This window comes from Tiliqua scincoides, chromosome 2, assembly GCF_035046505.1.
Source record: "Tiliqua scincoides isolate rTilSci1 chromosome 2, rTilSci1.hap2, whole genome shotgun sequence".
NCBI lineage: Eukaryota > Metazoa > Chordata > Lepidosauria > Squamata > Scincidae > Tiliqua > Tiliqua scincoides.
In genome coordinates, this window is record NC_089822.1 from 142,769,596 (window position 1) to 142,792,929 (window position 23,334).

General features: G+C 44.2%; 1 protein-coding gene across 1 annotated transcript in view; it reads right to left on the reverse strand.

Moving 5' to 3' along the window:
* Positions 1–23,334, reverse strand: part of PITPNC1 (phosphatidylinositol transfer protein cytoplasmic 1) — a 188,098-nt gene that overhangs the window by 14,629 nt on the left and 150,135 nt on the right. The window contains exon 6 of the mRNA XM_066615807.1: positions 11,180–11,275. Coding sequence (XP_066471904.1) covers positions 11,180–11,275 — 96 coding nt within the window. The remainder of the gene's footprint in view (positions 1–11,179; positions 11,276–23,334) is intronic.

The following is a 23,334-nucleotide window of genomic DNA, read 5'->3' on the forward strand; positions in this document are numbered from 1 at the left end:
TTCTAATGATCCCAAGCATAGAATTGGCCTTCTTTACTGCCACCGCACATTGGGTTGACACTTTCATCGACCTGTCCACCACCACCCCAAGATCTCAGTATAAAGATACTCTATTTAGACAAATTCAGCATGATAATTATTCCAAAATCAGTGGTAGTTTCTCACAAGTTACTCATGTGATATATCAAAGAATTATTACCCACTTACTCAACAAATCATAATTATTTGTAATTTTTCACACCATCAGAAAAGATCAACTTCATTCTATCTTGTAGTTTCCCTTTGACAGGTAGTATTACATATCAGTAACAGTCTGCAGCAAGAATAATAATCTCCATTGACCGTGAATATTTGTGTCAGAACTATGGGGCGGCACACTGTCTCAATAATCCAGGGTGGTCTGAGGATCTGCGAACAGGTTGTGGATTGATTAGAAAAATCCATTTCACTAGGAATGACCAGTAGCTGCATTGTCTGTGCCATGTGTAATTTCTGTTTTAAATACTGTGTATAGCGTCAAATGTGTTGACTTTTGCGTGGCATAAGAAAGATGATCCTTCATAGGTATAAACCTTTCCTGAAATTCTCTCTTAAAACTCTGTCCAGGTGAATAACTACAGGGAGTATTACTGTATATTATAAATCTTTGCTTTTGGTGTTTGAAGTAGTTCTGCAATTATTGTACTAGATCAGTGCTTCCCAAACTCCTACAAAGGAGTTGGGAGCACTGTAAGTTGTTGAAGAGGAGGGGGGAAGGCAGTAATATGATCCCTAGGATCACGCTACTGCCGGGGATAAGAGGGGGTTTTTCTACTTAATTGCAGCCAGCGTTGCAATCCTGGGGGACCTGGGGTGGGGGTGCTAGCAAAACTGTAAAAAGAAGCAAAAAATGGGCACTTCTGGTTCCGTTGAGAAAATGGAAGTGCCCTGTTTTCTTTTTTTTAAATAGTTTTGCAGGCATGAGGAGCCCTGTGGAGGGCTCTCTGGATCCCCCAGACCCCAAGGACTGCAGTGCTGGCTGCAAGTATGTAGAAAACCCCCACTTGTCCCCAGCAGCAGTGCGATCCTGGGGGTCGCATTGCTGCCTTTCCCCCTCCCTGCTCCTTTAAGGAGCATTGGCCAGTGCTTCCCAGGCTGATGGATCACATCCAGCCAGTTTGGGAACCACTGTGCTAGACATTTAATGCTTTTCTTCTTCCCAAATAAGTACTTGTTTCATTCACAAAAATCATGTCGACACAAAAGTCCTTCTTCAGTGTATTCAGAAATTATGTTTTTGAAAATATGATTGAAAATTGGCACAAATCCCCTCCCCCCTGACAATAATTACTTTTGGCTCCTGTTTTTCTTTGGATACAACTGCAAATCAGGCACCCAGGCAGCCGCATTTCTGCTTTGTTAACACTCAATACTGCAAGTGCTATTTTTAAAACATTCTGATCTTGGCATTATAATGTACTGAAAACATGGAGCAATTTGTGCCATTTGCTAGCAAAATTATGGTGTCAAAATGAGTTGGCTCATCAATTATATCTGACGGGAATGCAAGGGGAGATTCTCAACCATGAGGGGAAAGGAGGTCTTCAGTGTGGTGCAAGCATAACGGGGAGGGAGACAGATGGTGACTGTAACCTGTAAAGTATGAGTGAACCCCATTGCTTTCAGCAGGTTTTTGTGATGATGGGAAAAGAGAAAGAGGAAAAAATCCTGTCTAATTTTGTTAATTAAAGTTTTTCTTACTAGGAACTGCATTGATAATTGGTCCAAAGATTAAGGCGTACAGTTGGACTTCAAAGAACCTAGCTCCATGAGGGCAAGAAGATTTAAGGCTTTTTCCTTCCCTGACAGTAGCCCACCATTAATGTGACCAAGGGTGGGGATGGGGGGGGGGGGTAAATAGACAGCTCTTTAAAAGAAAAAGCCAAAAATTCCTCAAGGGTTACGTAAAACTTTGTATGTACCTCAGCATCTCCTTGGATCCTGCCCATTGCCTTTATCTCCAAACAATGCCATTACGGCTATTTGATTTGTCTGTCTGTTGCAACCACTAAAAAGAAGACCACTTATTAGAGGATGCTTATGCTATTATTCTGGGCAAAATGTTTCTCGTATCTTTCTTTCACCCATTTCTGCCAAGCCCACAGGTGTACACATTTGATTGCTGTTGCATACATGCAACATTGGGTAGAAATGGCTTAAGAGGGAGATGCTGTATGGCCTGCCCTTGAAAACCATTTGACATCATGACTTGTGCAGAACACTGATGCTAGAATGCTAAGTAACACCAGAAAATGGCATCAGGTGACCCTAATGCTTCAGGGGTAAGCCCCATTCATCCTGAGACTCTGCTGCCTAGTGAAAAGTGTTTGCTTGGTTTTGAGAATCTGCCTGCTGTTCATATATGTCTTTTTGGTTTCTATGGATATTATGGTTGTTTTACCTTTGTTGTGGTTGTGGTTGTTATTGCTGTTATTATTAGGTTTTATAGTTTGCATGTGGTGATTGTTAGCCACCTTCAGTGATACGACGGGTAGCACAATCCTGAGCTGCCTGGGGTGCCCAGCCTTGGCGGCACCAAAAACAGCTGCTGCCAGATCCTGTGTGTCTCAGGCTACCGCAGGTGGCACCTCGGGTGAAGGGGACTTTTGTCCCCTTCTCCCGGGTAAGGGAAGCAACCCTGCAATGGGGCTACTCACTTTACCATAAAGTAAAGGCGTTTATGTAGGGCACAGAGCCCCACACGAATGCCTTGGATCCGGTGCAGCGGAGCTTCCTGTCAACAGTTGTTCCTTTTCTCCATTTCTCCATTGTAAATAATCCCTTATTACACTGACCCAATCCTACCCACCACCAGCACCAATGCAGCTGTGCCAAAAAAGGGCGAGGTGCATCCTATGGTGGTGGTGGGGCAGACAGCCTGCAGGAGGTGAGCAGAAATATTACTTATGTACTTACCTCCTAGTAGACTGACAGATTGCTAATGGGTCTCCTCAGACAAATGCCAAACACCACCTATTTGGGTGGTGTATGTCTCAGAAGACAAAAGAGGCAGGAGGGTTTTAAAAAAAAGGGATAAGATTTGGCATGCGGCATTGCCACAGCATCCACCCCGTCTGGTTTCCTCCACACTCCGGTTCCCCCCTCTCCCCTTCCAGAAGCTCCTCTGACTCCCTCCCTTGTCCCTCCCACCACCCGTCCACACCTGCCAGCAACTATGTTGGTGGCGTCGCTGCGCTCCCTGGCAGCATCAGTGATGCAATGATATCATGCAACACATGCGAGGATCCAAGCACTGCCACCTGGGTCCTGGCGCTTCTGCTGATGGAACACAAATTCCATCAGCAGTGACCAGCAGATAGGATTTCGCTACATGTGTTGTGATTTGAACCCTTTGGATTCTCTCTTCTTTCCTCCTCTAAAATTTCTATTCCCCATAAGTAGCCTGAACCAGTGGCAAAGATCCTTGATCCTTGTAGCTTGTTTGGCTGCATGTGTAGGCCCCTTCCTACATGTCCTTGAGCAGGTGTGGTAATGTAACCACTCTGTAAAATGTAAGCAAAAATTCATTATTGCTGCAGTGTTACTTCTTTACTGCTGATCTTCATTAACTTTTTTTTTCTTTTTCTTTCCATTATTTTTTCCTCTTCTTGTGTGCATTTTCAAAAGTCACCAACAAAAGGTTCACACCGGGAACAAAACAGACTTCAATCCATACCTAAGGAATATTATTAAAAAATAGCCCAACTGTAGTAAATATAGTGAAGTTCCTCATATAAACGAATAAAAAGGTAATTTTCTCCTAGTTCTACTTTCTTAAGGGAACTACTGCAATAGCACTTTCATATGCTATCATGGCCTTAGCTCCATTATCCTAGCTGCCATTGCTCTGAGTCCTCAAAGTAATAAGGGAGCTGAAGGCCCCTGAACAGCAACCACTGGGACCCATTACAGCACAGACATATTGCAATCGTGAAAGATGAACATGGGCCAGGTAATGCAATTTTGTGCTCTGCATCTTTTCCCTTGGCTGCGTGGGCCAAGTAAGGATGTGAAGCCCTCATCACTGACCTGAAGCTCAAACCTGAAATGTTTATATTATGATACGGAAGCATTCTTAATGGCACTAATAGCTGTCTAACATTCTTTGTAGGCAGACGCAGGGCAGGGCAAAGATAAGCCTCCTATGTTTCCTGAGCTGAGAATTAAACAAGGGCTGGGAAACTGGCAGCATCCTGAGGGGGAAGACACCATTAGGGGATGTGTCTTCTGTTTCTAGAAATGAGTCTGCATAAAGCCAGCTGATCTTTCGTTTCCTCTGTTATCCTTGAGCCACTCTTGTTGAGAGGCAAAAGAAAGAGAACAAAACTTGTACCCTTGGCTATACATTAATTACATAGCAATTAGCGTGCTGTTCCAGGGGTGCCCAAACCCCGGCCCTGTGGGCGCTTGTGGCCCATGAGGACTCCCAATCTGGCCCACGGGGAGCCCCCAATCTCCAATGAGCCTTTGGCCCTTTGGGGACTTGCTGGTGCCTGTGCTGGCCTGACACTGCTTTCAGTGTGGCGGCCAACTATTCAACCTCTTGCATGAGCTGTGGAAGGAGGGCTCCCTCCTCTGCTTGCTGTTTCACATCTGTGATGCAACAGCAAAGGAGAGGTTGGCCTTGCTCTGAGCAAGGTCTTTTGTAGACCTTGAGCTATTGCAAGATCTTCATTCATTCATATAAGTTCCATCTCAAATATATTCATTTATGTAAATTTATTCAAATTTTGAAATGTAAATTGATTTTTTTCCCCCGGCCCCTGACACAGTGTCAGAGAGATGATGTGGCCTTCCAGCCAAAACGTTTGGACACCCCTGTGCTGTTCAAACCAGTGCATCATTCTCTCCAGTGCAAGGCAACAGCCACACACTGAGCCTTTGTCTCACCCAGACAGTGGGGTTCAGCTTCATACTAATCAATAAAAAGCCTGCAGTGGCTTAGAATTGGCTTAACATAGAAGTGCTCTTGGGCAAAGAGTAAAGGATAATACCTACACTGACTCCTAAATACTCTTGGTTTAGAATGACTTTGGCCAAGGGACTACTGAACTATCCTGGGCAATCAATGGTAGACATTCTGAAGGATGTTCCTCACTGAAAGAATCTTTGTTCATGTGGCCCCTAGGAGAATACTTCATTTTTCACTTTGAATCTAACACACTTTCCTATAAAGGTTGAATAGACAAGAGATGAGAGAAAGTCATAGTATGTGTTCATGCTTTGCAGAAGAAACCTTCTTCTCTTACAAAACACCAGAGCAGAAAAGCGGCTGAAAATGAAATCTGTCACATTTAGTTGATTAAAGGACATACTTTTTTCACAGGTTGTGCAACTGTACAAGAAAGTCATTACTACAAAATGTATCTGGGATAAGAGTTTAAATAAGCTTCAGGCAGGAGATGGAGTGGCAGTACAATTCCAACATATAATTGGACACCTTTTGGAGAGAGAAAGAAGGGAAATAAAACTATAAATTTCTGAGCAAAAGTTACAGAACTTTACGTAGGAGACCGCCAAATGTGATGTCCTGATAGTCTTTAAAAACAAGATTTTTATACTGGTCACTTTGGATTTTAGACACAGGACTAGACTGGGGTCCCCAAACTATGATGTGCAGGTTGTATCCAGCCCAACACATTTTGACTGCCCCACTGAGTCCACTGACATTAGAATTATACACAGCACCTCCTCCCCACTCCTTCTTCTGCTCTCCTTCCTCGCTGCTCACCACCCTGCACCTTCTTCCCCAATGGATGAAGTGACTCACAGGCTGGGGTGCTCTGGGTTGAACGCCCAGCTGAGACAGAGATTCAGCAAGAAGCCCTGGAGCTGCAAATGTTTTTTTTTCTTATTGTGAACAGTCTTTGAGTTATGTATTATATAACTTTCTACAACTGACCCACTCTGCCTCTCCCCCAGTAAGATGGAATAATGTGAACTGAAAGGTTGGGACTAGATCAGTGGTTCGCAAACTTTATAGAGGTTCTGGAGGCTGCTATCTGATTATAAATTTCCAGGGCTAAAGTGGTAATTGGGCAGCAGTGCTTCCCACCCAGTAGCAAGTTGTTGTTTAACGCTTGATGCACATAAGCCTAATCTGCCCTGTTTGTTTTGTGAAACATCAAAAATTGGGTCACAACCCACTGGTGGGTCCTGGACACGCAGTTTGAGAACCACTGGATTAGATTAACCATTGTCCTAACCCACTAAAGTAAATCGCCAATCTCTGCTACAAGTGACATCACAAACGAACATTTGCAGTCAGGTTCTTTTTGGATGATGCAGATATTATACTTTTCTCCTGTTCTTTTTTTTCTATTATATCTTACAGCGTTTTTTTTTTAACTTCGCCATATAAGTCACATAACTGATGTAATTATGGGACTGACACTGACATCTGAGAGTCAGACAAAATCCCCACTGTGACCTTAAGCTTGTAGCCTCATTTACTGTTGTGACGTTACTCTGTGTGGTGCTTACCACTTATGAACTTGGGTTAGCATAGAACGATTTAGCATCAAAGAGTGAGATTTAGCATTTTGTTAATGCTGGGATGACATCAGCAGTTACGCATTGCTTGCATTCCTGCACTTAAAAAAAGCTCTAATTGATAAAGGAACATGTTGTTGACTAACAACGTGCAAATACATTATGTAACTTTGTCTATACGTACATCCCCTTGACCAGTTTAATCATATATATTATTTCCTATAGCTGTCATTCTGCCTATAATGCCACTCTGGAATTTTAAAAAACTGCTGGATAAAGTTGAGATAATATGCAGCTGAATCATTTCTCAGGATGATGTGCTACACTGGCTTGTGCACATCAGATGTGTTCCCCTTGCAAAATTTAATAAAGAGCCTGTCACCAGCAGTGCCTTGCAACAAACTTGTATGCTACATAAATATTATAACAAATGGTTTTCCCCTCTAGAATGATAATTTCCTGTCCACTTCAAACATTTCCATTCATTATCTATGCAAACAGATGTCTAGAGCTGCAGTTAATAGCTCCTACAACCTGCCTGGTTATTAGTAGATTTGGCTTCTGCTTCTGCAGCTGAAGAATGATTGGCTGACATAACCCTTGGTGGTTCTGTTTTCAAATGAGGGCTGGTTGGTTCATTTCAACATAATGTGCAATATATTTCATTCCTGTGATGTTATACCATAAACAGAGAATAATGTCTCCCACTTCTTGGGGAGTAGTAATTGTTCACAGTTGCCCCATGTCCAGAAATAGGGCTACGTTCACTCTGTGATTCTGCACAAGTGAACAAAAAAGTGCATAACATGGTACTGAGTGCAGAGTTCAGCTTCTCTGAGAATCTCAGCTTTTACATTTTCAAAAAGAAGTTCCTACTCCTTATGATTACATAGGTAGGAATTTAGAGGAATAACTGAAGGCCCAATCCTATCCAACTCTCCAGTGCTGATGCAGCTGTGCCAATGGAGCATGTGTTGCATCCTGGAATGGGGGGGGGCACTCATGGCAGCCTCTTCACGGTAAGGGAATGTTTGTTACCTTACCTTGGGGCTGCATTGTGGCTGCATCGGTGCTAGAAAGTTGGACAGGATTGGGCCCTGAATATTTCCATTGGTTAAGGATGCAGCTAAGATTCCTTACATAACCCCTTTTCCCTAGCAAAAACAAAAGATGCAAAATCTCCACATTTGATTCGCTTGGGTGATGCACACATGATGTACAAGACATGAAGTGTAAGTCTCAGCATTTAGTTTGTATTTGGGTAGAATATGAGTTCCCTTGGTATCAGAGGCGTTCCTGGGGGTCCCTGCACCCACGGCAACCCCCAGTATTCCGCCCCACACACCCCGTTTTGCCCCCCCTTCTCTGCCCCCCATGTACCTGACCTGGAAGTAATTGCGGTGACATCATCGTCACTGCAATTACTTCCGTGCAGCTACCTCCTCTGTTCCCCCTTTGAAAGCGCCCCAGACTGCTGCAGTGGAGACCTCCGCGCAGCTTGTAAGCTGCATGGAAGGCTCCGTGGGGGCCGGGAAGCGGCACGCATCTCCTCCGAAGTCGGAGGGGGCATGTGCCGCTTCTGCTCCGCCTCTGAGGGATGCCCTCAGAGGCGGAGCAGGGGTGCCCAGGAGTGCTCCTGGGAGGCAGCGGGAAGCTGCCTCCCAGGCAGCATCTCGGTGCCGACTGGGCCACCCCACTCCTCCTTTATAGGAGGAGAGAAAATGGGTGCCCTAGAGCATCAGTGCCTCTCTAGGGCACCTGTCTCTTATCCTCCTATAAAGGAGGAGGGGAGGGGGTGGCTCAGTCGGCGCCGAGGCGCTGACGGAAAGGCAGCAAGCTGCCTCTCCGCAGCGCTCCTGGGTGCTCCTCCTGGGGGGGGGGACGGAGATGAGGCTCCGAGAGTCACCCCTGCAGGGTTGGCGCTCAGGGCATTTGCTCCATCTGCCCCCCCAGGTACACCAGTGCTTGGTACAAATGTTGACTTGGTACAAATGCTGTTTTAAGCACAAGATTTCAGCACCGTTTTTACATGCCCAGAAGCAGAGCAGTCTAGTTGAAAAGCTGCCACCTGTTCCACTGCTTACATCTGAGTATAATACCTCTGTGATGGTCCTGGAGTCTGCAGCACACAACCATAATGCAATCTTCTCCCAATATTTCACTAAAGTGTCCAAAGACAAGACAGCAACAGCATCCCTATGCAGTTCTCCAGCTGACATCAGTACTCCTCCCTCCTTCTGCAGCATTTCAAAAGGAAATACTAAAACTGATATCAGTACCAGTAGCATAGCTAAGGAGGTGCAGGGGGTAGCAAATGCACTGGGCTACAGAGTGGGGGGGGCCTACAACGCGCAGGCAACAATGCCCACACGCCTATCGGGCTGCTGCAAGGCATACACAGGAGGAGAGAGGCTGCTACAGGCACGCAGCAGGAGAGAGGAGATTGGGGGGGAGCAACAGTCAACTCACTCGCTCCTTGCTGCCATTCCCCACCCCCAGTAACTTAGATTGGGCTGCAGGGGTGGGGCGGGGTGGAGCAGCCAGCCCAGCAGCTGAGAGACGGTGGCGGCAGGGGCAGCAGCAGCAGCAGCAGCTGGGGACTGTGTGGTCTGCTGCTACTTGCCCTCCGCAACTGCTGTGATGTCCAGCAAGATCGATCTCTGCTGCTTGTGGGGGGGGGGCAACAATTTAGCTCCAGACAGTCACACAGGAGGGAAGCATACAGGAGAGAGACTTAGAAGCCCAGCCCTATGCATGTCTACTCAGAAGTAAGTCCCATTATAGTCAATGGGGCTTACTCCCAGGAAACTGCATAAGACTGTAGCCTAGGTTCGGCTGCAGGCGCGGACTGGCAGCTAAGAGGGAACTGCTTGATGTTGCTCCTCTTCCGTTCTCCCCTTGCCTTCCCTCCTCCCTGCCTTCCTGGCTGCAATCTCGCCTGTGCCAGTTGTGGTGGGCTCCAGCACCACAATCTTCCTCTCCAAACTTTGTCAGGCGGGAGGGAAGGGCTGGAAACTAGACACAAGGTGCTGGGACCAGCGCGAGGGAGGAGGGCAAAAGTTGAGCCAGTGTGTGCCTACAACTGCAGCCCAATCTAAGTTGCCCACCATGGTTGCAATCTTATCCACACTTTCCTGGGAGTAAGCCCCATTGACTATAATTGGATTGACTTCCAAGTAGGCATGCATAGGATTGGGCTCTCAGTTGGCTGGCTGGCTGGCTGTGATGAGTTCCCTGCACAGGAACCTGAAGAGCAGAGCACACAAGGCAAGGCAAGGCAAGGTATGCGAGGCAAGCTGCAGGAGCACTGAGCAGCACCTGGCACTCAGAGCAGGCCTGGCCTGGCCTCTTAGTAATAATCATCATCTCATCATTTATTTATAATTCATGATCCCTATTCTACTCCAGTTCCTAAAGGTAAGCTGCTGGCTCTTATGATTGTCTCCAGCTCCCTGCACCTCTCAAACTGTATATGCACACTTTCCTGGGAGTAAGCTATACTGACTATAATGGGACTTACTTCTAAGTAGACAGTCACAGGATTGGGCTCTAAATTAGATATGCCTTTTAGATTTGTGGAAGTAAGAGCGGTGGTGGTTTGAAAGAGGGCCCCTTTGGTTTCCTCCCTTTTTAGAAGCCTCCAGTGATTTCGAAGAACATTTCTATTTCAGCAAGCCTTCTAATTTCAGTCTTCTCTAGCACCTGACATTTGCTACTTGTATTGATGGTTTTATGATTTATTCTTTAATCACTTCTGAATACAGTGTAAATTTAGTGGCAATATTCAAAGGTGCGGTTCTATCAATACAATAGGGAAAAATGCAGAATTTAGGGCCCAATCCTATCCAATTTTCCAGTGCCGATGCAGCCATGCCAATGGGGTGTGCACTGCATCCTGTGGTGGGGAGGCAGTCACAGAAGCCTCCTCAAGGTATGGGAACATTTGTTCCCTTACCTCAAGTCTGCATTGTGGCTGCACCAGTGCTGGAAAGTTGGATAGGATTGGGCCCTTAGATGGTATTGAATTTGTATTGTAAAATAATTGTTAAATAATGAAAGTTACAAATACTTAGGAATTTTAGAAGCAGATAACATTCTGAATGCAGAAGTGAAAGATTTGACACAGTGAGACTACATCAGAAGAGTGTGAAAAATCTTTAAATCACAGTTAAATGGCAGAAATAACATGAAAGCCATAAATTCCTGGGCTATTCCAGTAATTAGATACCCAGTTGGAATAATTGGACTCAAAACGAATTGGAAAAGTTAGATAGTAAAACATGAAAATTAGTGAATATGCATCATGCATTTCATAGATAGATTATACGTACCACGTAAAATTGGTTACATAGATAGATTATACATAACACGTAAAATTGGAGGCCAAGAACTACCACAATTACAACAGGTAATGGGAGAAAAAGAGCCCTGAGTGAGAACATCAACAAAAATGTGGAAAATTACTGAAGGCTGTAAAAATGGAGAATAATCTAAAAATAACAGAAACCATGGCTTATCCATGGCAGAAACCATCATCTTATACACACGTACCTGGGAGTAAATCCCCTTGAATGGGGACTTACTTCTGAGCAGGCATTCTGAGTAGACAGTACGATTACACAGTAAATCAATCAAGTCCTTCACCTACCTCTGATTCTTTGTAATATCGCTCAGGAATTTCATCACAGGCAATATCAATAAAGCAGACTTCTCTGTCAAGATCTTTGGCTTCATTATCAAATATCTGTAAGATTTAGAATACACAGACTTTAATGTTCTGATAGACCTCTATTCTAAATTTAAACTTTATGAATGTTTAAAAGGGTCTATTTGGAACTGGGACAGGGGAAAAAAAGGCAGCTCCTGAGATCAGCGCCAGCCCCAGGACTGGCGGGACCCAATGCGGGGAACTTGCATGGGGCCCCCAATCACAACTGCAGCTGAGATGAGTCAGATGCTTGTGGTGCTGCGTGCAAATCATGGCACCCAGAAATAGTTGACAGTAACATAACATCACTGCCAACTATTTCCAGGAGGCCCATTCCTGAAAAAACAGTCCCAGGGGAGGGCGAGCAAGCCCACATTTCGCTCACCGCGCTGCCCTCCCAGGATGCCAGATGCTGGCTGCAACAGTGGGAGATCTGCCTACTAGCCCAGTGCGGGGCCCCCTAGAGAGAGGGACCCACAATGTCACGACATACACCACAATGCCCTGCCAGTCCTGCCTGAGAGAGGGGGGGGGAGGTGGAGCAAGAGGAGTTCTTTCACTGTAACCCTGTGCTGCCATTAAACTTGCATAAATGGAATGCTAAGCGCCAAAGCCTTTTTAAAGAAGGATTCAAAAATGTCATTCCCTGACCCATGCAGTATGATTTCCCCCCCATGGGAGGAGGCAGAGGGAGCAGCAGAGATTACAGCATAGTTTTCCAAGGCTGTGTCTCATACCTTATCCTAGTCCTTGCAAAAAAAGATTAAGAGGCTGCATTTCTGTGAAGCTCAATTTTATCTGCAATAGTATTAATGGAAATTAAGCACATTTCTCAAAATGTGCACAACTTATTCTAAACTCAGAACTAGCATTTTAGAAGTAGTATTTACTGTTTGCTGGCGTTCTGATTATCTGCCACTACATACCGCCCAACTGCCTACAAAGCTTGTAGCTCCATCCCTTGTACCCTCAGCAGTCAGTTATGAAACCAGAGGCAGAAAGTGGGTGTAGTTAAGAGACAAATCATCACAGAAGTTATTGGATCCAGTAACTGCTGGCAGTGGTGTTACTAGGGTTTGCAACACCTGATATGGGAGGCCAGTGCATCACCCCCATGATGGACCTCCTCCCATATAGTAGGCAGGGTAATGCCCCAGGTGGTTGACGTGGTGATGCATCACTATGCTGCCCCACTAGTTTTTTGGCTATAGCTTTTGATAGAATAGAGATATTTCAATGCAGTTTGGTTCATTGCAGCATAAATTACACATCAAATGATATATAACATGATAGTATTATTCAAAAAATACCAAGATTTAAAATTTTTTGGCCAGTAGTGGTGTCACCCCTCCTATGCGCATCACCCGGTGTGGCCTGCACCCCTTAACAAAGCCACTGACTGCTGGTTATGTGTATCTGAACGTTGTTGATTCCTGCCTTTTCAGTCTGAGACATTTTCATTACCTGCGCAGGGTCAGAGCTCCTGCTAAATCTAAGTCCTAAGAATAATCTTCATCAACCTCCCTCCTTTGCGTGCAATGAATGCAGCTTGGGTACTTTCAAGTCCAAATCTGAATTTAAGCTAGTTCAATAACTTTGAAACTGGATCTACAAATCAAACTCACACATTTAAATGATCTACTGTAGTATTGACTGTACAATTATTTGTGCTCAGTGATTTGTGTAATAGTTCCAAAAATATAATAAGATAAAAATTGACTCTATAGCTTAAATGCAACTCCAAGCAGAAAACCAGAAGACATAATTTTTTCCCATTACTCAATCTGTTTGGCAAGAAAATTTCATCTTCCTACTTTGTATATAACTGTTAAAAGCAAAGAGGCCTGCCAAGGAAATAGCTGGCAATCCTAAACTGAACCAATAGTTATACTGAATTATACCTCTGATTTATGCTCGTTAGCCAACCCGCTTAGGGTCAAGTTGAGAGATTTGAAAAGTTGGAAATACCATATGCGTAGTGAAGGAACAGGCCTGTGCAGTGGCCTACTGTATACAAGTATGTTGCACTAGGAAAGATATGTACATGACCCTGATTCCACTAATCGCTCTATCTCAACAATATTAATGAAAAAAATATCAAACCTGATCCATCACACAAATGCAGCACAGGGTTTGTGCATGAGCCTTTTGCCCCACTATGCATACAATGGCCAATATCCAAGGAACAACATAGTAGATGGTATTTGTGAGTATTCAAGGCATACAATTTACTAACATTATAGTGGCAGTCCTTACAAACTGCCTGTAACATTTGTCACTAGCGTTATTCTCTTATTGCAGATCAGGTGCTGAGGCTGAGAAAGGGTGGCTTCCCTAAGGCCAGTGGTGAAGTCATGACTGAGGAGACGTCTGAACCAGAGATTTCCAGCTCTCAAGTTCAATGTCCTAGTCACTATGCTACACAAGCTCTCACATCCACACTCCAAGAGATTAGTCCTCATCTCTTGATATCACCTTTAACGGAGTCTAAAATCAGAATGACTTATTTCTTAGGATGCCTGAGTGTCAATTCGCCCATGCTTCTTTGTGCACCACAGTGCTGTTGATAAACCCTAGATTTATCAGAAGTAGAAAATAAGGAGCCATTAGTGCACAAAATTGATTTCTTTTTAGGTCAATTCTCCTGGAGCCTCTGCTAGCCAAATGCTCCGTAATACTCTTAGAATCTGGAAGGGGGATAATTTGATTGCTTTTGCAATCGGGTTGGGAATATTTAAAACATTTTAAAAGGGAGATTAAAGCCCATGGAAAGAAACATACGGCTCCCAATCTGTGTGTCTATGTTGGCAAAGAACAGAAAGCAAATAGCAAGAACATTTTGTATTCCTAACAACATGGGGATTGTAGAAGGGCCTCATAAATATTATGAAATCAAAAAGAAATTAGGGAGGTTTGTTTTTGCAAGCAACATAACAAAGTAATGTAAAATGCATACGAACAGACCAAAACAAGGGTTTTAATATCAGACTAAAATCTATCCTTGAAAGGACATTAAATGTGGAAAGCATATCATAGAAATGTCAAGTGCACATTTATCACTATGTTTAAAAAGTCCAAAACCTTTGGTTAACAATAATAAAAATCAACTGACACCCAGATAAATACTATGAAAACAAAATATGAAATTAATAAATGCTACTGTTGGACTCTGTCATCTAGTGTTATGTACTACAGGTTTTATCCACCATAATTCTATGAAGTAGATCTTGCACAACAGCAAATAAACAATGCCTCCAGTTTTGGCCATGCACTCTGCCCACCTGTGTTGTTTCTTATTTTTCTCCCTGAATGCCAATATGTTCTGGTAATACTTGAGAACCTGTGGAGCTTCTTCAAATATAAATCAAGCTGTCAAGTTTTAGTCCACCTCTCTGAGTAAGGGATGTAGAAACCATAAACAACATGAATCAAACTCACAATCTGTTACCTCAGGAAACACTAAGGCCCCAATCCTGTTGGGTCGTTGTGCTGCCAGAACTAGTGGTGCAATAGCTGGATGGCAGTTGTGTGCTGCTGTGGCAAGGCTCAGCAGGAACCAGTAAGTTGGCAGTAGAGGCGGGAAAGTTAAGGAGCTATACAGCTAGAGGAAGTCCAAGTAGACCCATAGGCCATCAGAGGGCTTACAAAGAGGTAAATTAAAAATATTTTTACTTACTTCCAGCAGGCCTCTTGACTGCACCTCCATCATTGGATGCAGCATGCATTCCACCAATGAGACTACACTGGGGTCAACAGTGGAGGATAGGATTGCACAGTTAATATAGGTACAAAGATACTGAATTTCATGCTTAAATTCCATTCACCTGAATGGGGATTTAGTACATCTAAAAGTTGATGCATACATTACTACAGCAGCACAGGAGCCACTTTCTCATGGTTGCGTTCCATAGCGCTCTGATAAGATACAGGCAATGGAACAATGCAGGTAGGGCAAACCTCATTCAGACCAATGACATCTCAAGGGACAAAGATAGCAATGCAGAAAGGAATCATATCAATCACTCTCATCCATACCTTACTAGAATGGTGCAAGAAATCAGAGAAAAGTTGTTTGCACACCCACCATGGTAATCTATAAATCACTGTCAACTTTCTGTAGGCTGCACCCTTTAACTGAACAAATGACCAACTTCATTGTCCACTGGCTCAGCACACTGTTAACCGATTGCAAAATACTCTGCACTTGTGGCTCAAATTTGCCACACTTTCACATAGTCAAAATACATCCCAGATTCATTTAACAAGCAAGAGTCTAAGGCAAATGCCTCTCTCAGACAGCTGCAGTTTTCTTAGAAATACATGAAAAGAAACTGGCAAACTGGGTCAGCTTTGGTTATTTTGTAAATACAGGTCTGTGCTGCTTTGCAACCTTCTAGCTAATGCGGGATCACATAACTGACGACCACGTGTGGTCACGTGGTCATCAGGGGCGCACACCCCAACTTTCCTAAAGCAAGGGGAGCTCCACTCTCCTCCCCTCCCCTCCGGAGGGTTGTCTGAGCCTCCCAGAGGCAGCGCACATCTGCGCTCAGACTGAGGAAAATTACGCCTCTCACATGATTTCCGGCGTCCTCCATGAAACCAGCACAAGTGATGCGATTTCCCTCAGTCTGGCCTTTGCAGAGGCAGAAGTGGGCATGTGCTGCCTCTGGGAAGCTCAGATGAACCTCCGGAGGGGGATGGAGCATCCCCTTCCCTGCAGAGGGTCCAGATTGCATCAGCCTCAGCTTGACAACAGGGATTGCAGTCCTGATCCCTGTTGTTAAGCAGTGCACAACTGTACAACTTAGGGCCCAGTCCTAAATTTTCTGAGCTCCAGCTTGGGCACTGGGTGTTGCAAACGTACTGTAAGCCTCAGTACTGTGTAGGGAGCCGGTCGGAGCTGTAGCAGTGCTGGCCAGCAATATGTAGTTTTGGGGTGGGGGGAGGCGGTGAACGGTGGAACAGGATGGGGGAGGGCAGGATGGGAGGGAATACAGCTCTGCTGCCCCGTATTCTATCCTCTTTCTCAAGTCTGTGCCGGCAAAATAGCCAGCACAGATGAGAAGTCCCACTGCGGGGCCTGGGACTTCCCCTGAGGAGAGCTCCAGCAGCCTCAGTGGTGCTGCTGGTTGCAGAGGTAGCCATTTTGATGCTGTTGCACCCAGTAGTGCCATCAGTTTCAGGATTGGAGTGCCCAATGGCAAATCAATGAAATGGCTGTTAAGGAAAGCAGCCATTTCTTAAAAAAGATTTAAAGTAGTCTATGACCTAAAGTTAAAATATTTTACATTGACACAATTCAATGCTAATCATTGTCTGAACTGGGGAAAAAATGTCAAATTTCAAGACTTGTTCACATTCAGTGATCTTGGAAAAAGACAATAACCATCTGAAGGTTAACTACTCCTGAAGGATAATAGCTCTTGAAGATTTTTTCTTTTAGCAAATCACGGAACTCCTCAGTAATGGCCCATGGGACATGTCAACCAGCGTAGCATACAAGTGTTGACCTGGGTGCTGAGATTTACATTAATATCTTTTAAAAGGAAATTAATTGGGCTTAAGAAAGGTCAAAATAGGACTACATCTGAAACATAATGCTTTCAATATTATTTAGTTATTTTAATTCAACTTCTGCTCAGAGAGGGCTGCTGCTCATTGATAGTTGCCTTCTCCAATTTCTTAAGTCAATTCAGTGCCAGGAGGATCAAGCTTTTACTTGAGGCTAGAAATCACAATATTATCTGGGCAAGTGGAAAAATATATTTTATCTGGAACTTTGCTACTTATCAAAATGAAATGTAATGGTCCAGTTTAATAATTACAGGTGCAACCTATTTATCCACGGATTTTTAATCGGCGGATTTGTCTCAACAAATGGGGTGGGGGAACCAAAAGTCACACACACCTTTGCCTCCTTTGCCCTGCGCTGGCCTCTGCTCCATTTCCAGGCAGCCCAAAACACTGTAAAAAGGCTCCACCTCGCCCAGACAGGGAAATAGCCCTGGAGCCATGGAAGAGGTTCCCCTTGTGAAGGAACAGTAACACTCCTGGAGCCCCTGAGCCAGCAAAGAGGCTGAAGACGGGAAGAGGGGGTGGAAAACCTCTGTAGCCAGAGCACATGCAGCAAGGTGGAGCTCGCTCTCCTGCTCTTTCTCTCTGTCACTCACACACACACAGGGGCAGGGGCAGTAGCAACAGAGGGGATTGCTTTAATAACCCAGGGAGTGTTTGCTGAATTCCCCCCCCCCCCACCGCCCATGGTGCAGGCTCTCCATGCTCCAGCCGGAAACAAAACAGTCCAGCAAGGCTACAATCATCTCCACACTTTCCTGGGAGTAAGCCCCAATGACTTGATGCATGTCATGTCATGCATCATGATCGTGCACTTGATCATGACTTGATGCTACCATGGTGTGTAACTGCATTTGGGAAAATGTTAGACCTGTACTTTTAACAAACTACTCTGTGTATGCTTTAACAATGATAGTAAATGGGACTTACTCCTGGGTAAGTGTGGGAAGGATTGCAGCCTAGGATTGTTAAAATTTTTCCTGCATGATGATGTCACTTCCGCTCATGACATCACTTCCAGTGGGTCCTGACAGATTCTCATTCAAAAAAGTGGGTCCCAGTGCTGAAAGTATGAGAACCACTGGTCTGGGCTATGCTTGGCCCTCCTCCCTGAACTGCTATAGGTATGTTTTGGTGTTAGCTCTGACTCTTGGGTTTACCCCTCAGCTTTGACTCCCTGGCACAATTCCTGGCCTCTGCTTCCCAGTTCCTAACTCCCCATGACAGCTACCTATGGCTCAGCCCAGACACTCTGATAGATATTTGCTGCCTTGTAAATTAAAGCATGGACAATGGCTCACTGAAGCAATAACTCCTTGCTGTAAAAGGGAAATAAAATTCTGCACAGAGAATTGTGCTTGCTTTATCAGCTACTCCGCAGTAGATGCTAGGAGCAAGACAAAACAAAACAAATCTATGATGTATTTACTCAGACTGTAAGACCTGGAACTCACTGGTGAATCAATGATAAAATTCTGTTGTGCACTTTACCATACATCCAGGGCTTTTTTTCTAATGGAACGCGGGGGGACGGAGTTCCGGCACCTTTTTGCAGGGGCCCCTCCCCTTTGGAGGCATTCCAGGAGGGGGGAGCAAAACAGAGGCAGAGTAGACAGGCACAGGATTGGACTCTTAGGCTGCCATCCTATCCACAGTAAGCCCCATTCACTAAAGTGGACTTCTGAGTAGACATGCATAGGATTGGGCTCTTAGGCTGCAATCCTAGGCACTTTCCTGGGAGTAAGCTCCATTCACTAGAATGAGACTTACTTCAGAGTAGACATACCTAGGATTGGGCTCTTAATCCTGGCACAGATATATATCTGCACCCGTTTTCACATGCTAAGGGCAGGTGTAAAGGGATTCTACGTGTGTACAACATGCTGTCCAGCCTTGCCAGAGATCTTCCTCATCCTTCCCCTACAAGCATGCCCTCCGCCAGCCAGCGTTTGCAGCTCCTCTCCAGCAATGCAAAGCAGCTGCTCAGGGCAGCAGAGAACATACAATTGCATGCCAAGCGCCTTCCCAAAGATACAGAATATTCTGATACCTGAATTAAACCATATTTAATCGCTTGTTTGCAAAAGTAGCTGTTTCTATGTGCACCTAAGGACCCCTCTCATGTAAGAATTTCTTTTTTGTTCTTACTCCCACAGTTCCTTAGAGTAATTTTACTACATGGAACTCATATAAGCCATTTTTCGGGATCCATTCACTGTTTCCTCTCCTCGAAGTAGTGCCACACTACATACTACACGCTACAAGTGCACCTGTACAGTATTTTTCCCCATGTGTAGAAAAAATAGCTAGAGGGAAGGGGATGTGGAGATTGACAGCCCAATCCTATGCATGTCTACTCAGAGGTAAGTTCATCTTTAGGGGGAAGCACATAAAAAATATTTTATTTCTCCAATAAAAAATGGTCTAAAAATAAATAAATAAATAAATAAATAAATAAATAAATAAATAAATAAAAGATTAACAAGTTGTGAGTTCCTGCACCTTTTTTTCCACAAAAAAAGCACTGCATACATCATTTTGGGCACAACCAGTACAGAGCTTGTTTCACAGTTTTATACTGCTAGGACATTGAGTAGATTCCTCCCCCCATTAACTCTTAAAGTCTTAAAGCTTAAAGCAGTCTTAAAGCTACTAGGTGCCTTAGATTTACTGGGTACACAAGCTAGCAGCTAGATAGAATAATACAGTAATAATCCGCTAAATTCTGTTTCAGTCAATAGATATTCTTCATATTATTGAAAAGTGTTATCAGCTTACGACACTTCATAGTCCTAGGCAAAATATTGTTGCAAACGAAGCTAATCTGAATTTAGCTAATAGCCAGTTGTGTAATGCTCTACCAGTGAAGTGGCATAATCTTCCTTTACACTCATCTATTTCATTGGCATTCTTAACTTTCCACAGTGGCAACTGCTTGATGATCAAGAACTGCAGCCAGCTTATCCCCTTTGAACACGGATAATGTTTCTATTGTATGTACTATGTGAAGATTTGCTCTTGAAAAACAAGCTTAGCGAGAAGATTCAATTTTTCATGGCTATGCATGGAGATCTGACTGGAACTAAGATCCTTTTGAACATCTCTTGCAGGAGATATTTCACAGGTTGCACTGTGTCAGGTGCCTACGAGGTGTTTCTTTTAATTTTAGTACAAATTTGCCTACCAATAAAATCAGTGTTAAGTTTCCATATTTTTAAATTCTATTTATTTCCCCTCTCTCTTTCTTCCTCAACAAACTCTTTGCTATGTTAAAGTTTTTGTAAAAGGCCATCCAATTGAAGAACAAAACACAATTTTTCAGGACCTTCTATATATTCAGTCACCTGTGTTACATGTATGCTTGGCACTGAGTGCATACTTGGAAACCATGACCCAGACCAGTCTTGTGGCATTGCTTGGGCTGATGGCAAGGAAGCATCAGGTCCCACAGGACTTGGTTTGTCAGAGCAACCCCACCCCACCCAGCTCTAGCTTGCTGTTTTAGCAACCTTGTCTTTGTGGGAAATTCCATGGCCACAGTTTGCTTGGTCAGTGGATTTGAAACTGTAGATAAAGCCATATCCTGAAAGCCTCCTGACTTCAAAGTTATTAGTGTACACAAAAGAGGTGCTTTCAACCTTGGCTTCCCTCACCAACTTCACTGTGAACTCTGTCAAGACCTGTTTAGTAAACTGAGGTGTAGGCCTCCCTCTGTTGCACCCTCTTCAATTTGCAAAACAACAGAAAGCACCCAACTAGGGATGGATCATCAAGAAACAAAAGAACAGTGCTTGGTGACCTCACCTAACAATAGCCTTCATGTTATCCTATGGAACTTAGAACTGTAAAAAGCTGGGTCACAGACTTCTTGCTGTTGCTGTTCGCTTGTTGCAGTGCCTGCTGCTTCTACTTGTGGATTGTTCAGTGATCCACTGGCATTGTGTCAAGCACTCCTTATTCCCTTCTCCAAGAACTGCTATGCAAGCTGGTACCCAGGAAGGTATTAGATTTATCTCTTATCTTTCTAACTTCTGTTCTCCACACTCTTTACTTGAGCTTGGCTGCAAAATGAACTTGGTCCCTGCACACAAAATAGATTTCCCCTGTGTGTCCATGTTACATGTGTCTTAGAGCACCCTTGATAACAACTATTCATATTTCCATATGTAATACAAATTGGTAAATAAGTAGAACAGACTGGATATGGATGGGGGGAAGATGACAAGGGGAGAAGAAAGAAAAAGAAACAGACGAAGTCTTCAACCAAGTCTTATTTTATAACTTGGCTTCAGAAATGGTGAAGTGCCCCAGCCATGAGAATAATGTTTCATAACACTGAGGTCTGCTTACCATATTTCAGAATGCAGATTATTGATTGAAACATTTCTACAGGAAAACGAGCACATGCTTGATGGTACTGTGCTATCAAATGGCAGTTTTTAGACAGAACAGCATAATGTGTCCACTGTGGATTGCTGCGTCAAGTCAGAGTGGCCACTGCCATGCTGTACAGAACTTAGCATGCCAACGTTTGTGAAAGACTGCCTTCTGGAAGGTAACTGCAGTGGACCCTCCTTATCCATGGACTCGGCATCCACAGTTTTCAGTATTCATGGATGCCAAGACAGTGGCTGGACAGCCTCAGAGGATCCCCTGGATGCGACCAGTGGTCACTTCCGGTTGGTGTCAGAGATTTCAGGTCACAACCAGAGGTGTTCTGAGGTCCTCTGAGGCCCTCCAGCCATGGATTTCATCATCTGTGGAATTCAATATCCACAGGGGGCCCTGAAATGGATTCCCCACGGATACCAAGGTCTCATTGTATAAATGCACTTCTTGGTTCCTTAGTTTTCTCTCCACCACCTCCATCCTTTCCCTTCTAAAGCTTAGGAACTGGGCAGAAGGTTAGCAATACCATCCCTTCAAACCCGTTTCCCCTCTTTTCTCCTCAAATGCACCTTAAAATACACATTCATCTTGCAACCATCACAGTCACATAAGACATACATGTCAGGAAAGGTATTATTTTGAGATTTGTTCATTTTCTTAATAAATCTTATTGGAGGCTCTTCTTTCCCAATCTATGCTTCAAAAAGGAGGTATTCTCTTTACTGCACAATTCAAATCTGCATCTAGTCTAAAGATTCCTTATCAGCGAATCTTCATTTAGCCCAGGGGTGTCCAAACTTTTTGGCAAGAGGGCCACATCATCTCTCTCACTGTAGGTGGGGCAGGAAAAAAAGAATTAATTTACATTTCAAATTACATAAATGAATATATTAGAGACGGAACTTATACGAATGAATTAAGGTCTTGCAATAGCTCAACTCCTATAAAATGATCTGTGATCTCCTATCTGTGATCTCATATCTTTGTGCAAGGCCAGCTTTCCTTCGCTGCTATTGCTGAATCACAGATGTGAAACAGCAAGCAGTGGAGGGAGCCCTCATCCCACAGCTCACTTGACAGATCAAACAGTCGCCCTCATGCTGAGAGCAGTTCTGTCAGGCCAGCATGGGCTCCAGCAAGTTTCCAGAGGGCCAGAGGCTCATTGGAGAACTGAGGGCTCCCTGTGGGCCAGATTGGGAGTCTCCGAGGGTGGGAAGTGGCTCCCAGGCCATGGTTTGGGCACCCCTGATTTAGCCTTATCTACTTTTTCCTTGGAAGGAGCAGAACTGATCACCCTGTATCATTCTTCAGGGGAACTTTTATGAAATAATTCAGCTCTGTTGGCTATACTCTTCCTGCTTGTTCCTACTTCTACTTTATCTCCCCACTTCTTTCTTTCCCCACCTTTCCCTTCCTTCTCTTCTTCAACCATGTCCCAGCTGATTCCTCCCAGCTACAGTCAGTTTTATCGCTGACAGTGTCTCTCCTGATGTGAGGGATGCCCATGGTGCTGAAGTGGCAGCTAGCACTCCCTGAAACTGTCTTGGAGCTTGTGCAATATGGCAGCGGCCCCACACTTCCTATGAACTGACCATTCCTGAATTGTTCCTTCACTCAACCGTCACCTGAGGAACTAAACCAACATTTGACTTCCCAGGAGCTTTGCTTACTGCTAGAATGGAACCCTCTGGTCAAAAGCTGAATGTACAGCTTAGCTAATATCACAACTCAAAAACTACAAACAGCCCTATGGCACCTTCAAGTCTAACTGTGCAATCCCATGCACTAATACTCAGAAGTAAGCCCACTTGAGATAAATGGAACTTAGGGAACTAAAATGGAACTTAAGACATTTATTTCAGCATAAGCTTCCAAGGTCTACAATCCACTTCATCAGATACATGAAGTTAAATTCTAAGTAGACAGGTGTGTGTACAAACATGCGAGTGCATGTGCACACCCGGACACACACACGGGTAAAGGGAAAAAGAAGAAAAGAATAAAATGAATTTTCAAAAGGAAATGAAGCAACGCTAACCACGTAAGCTTAAAATAATCCAAGATAATTAGGTAGTGACAATTCACAATTAGTGATAATGACATCATAGCAATGCCAATAATGTGACAGA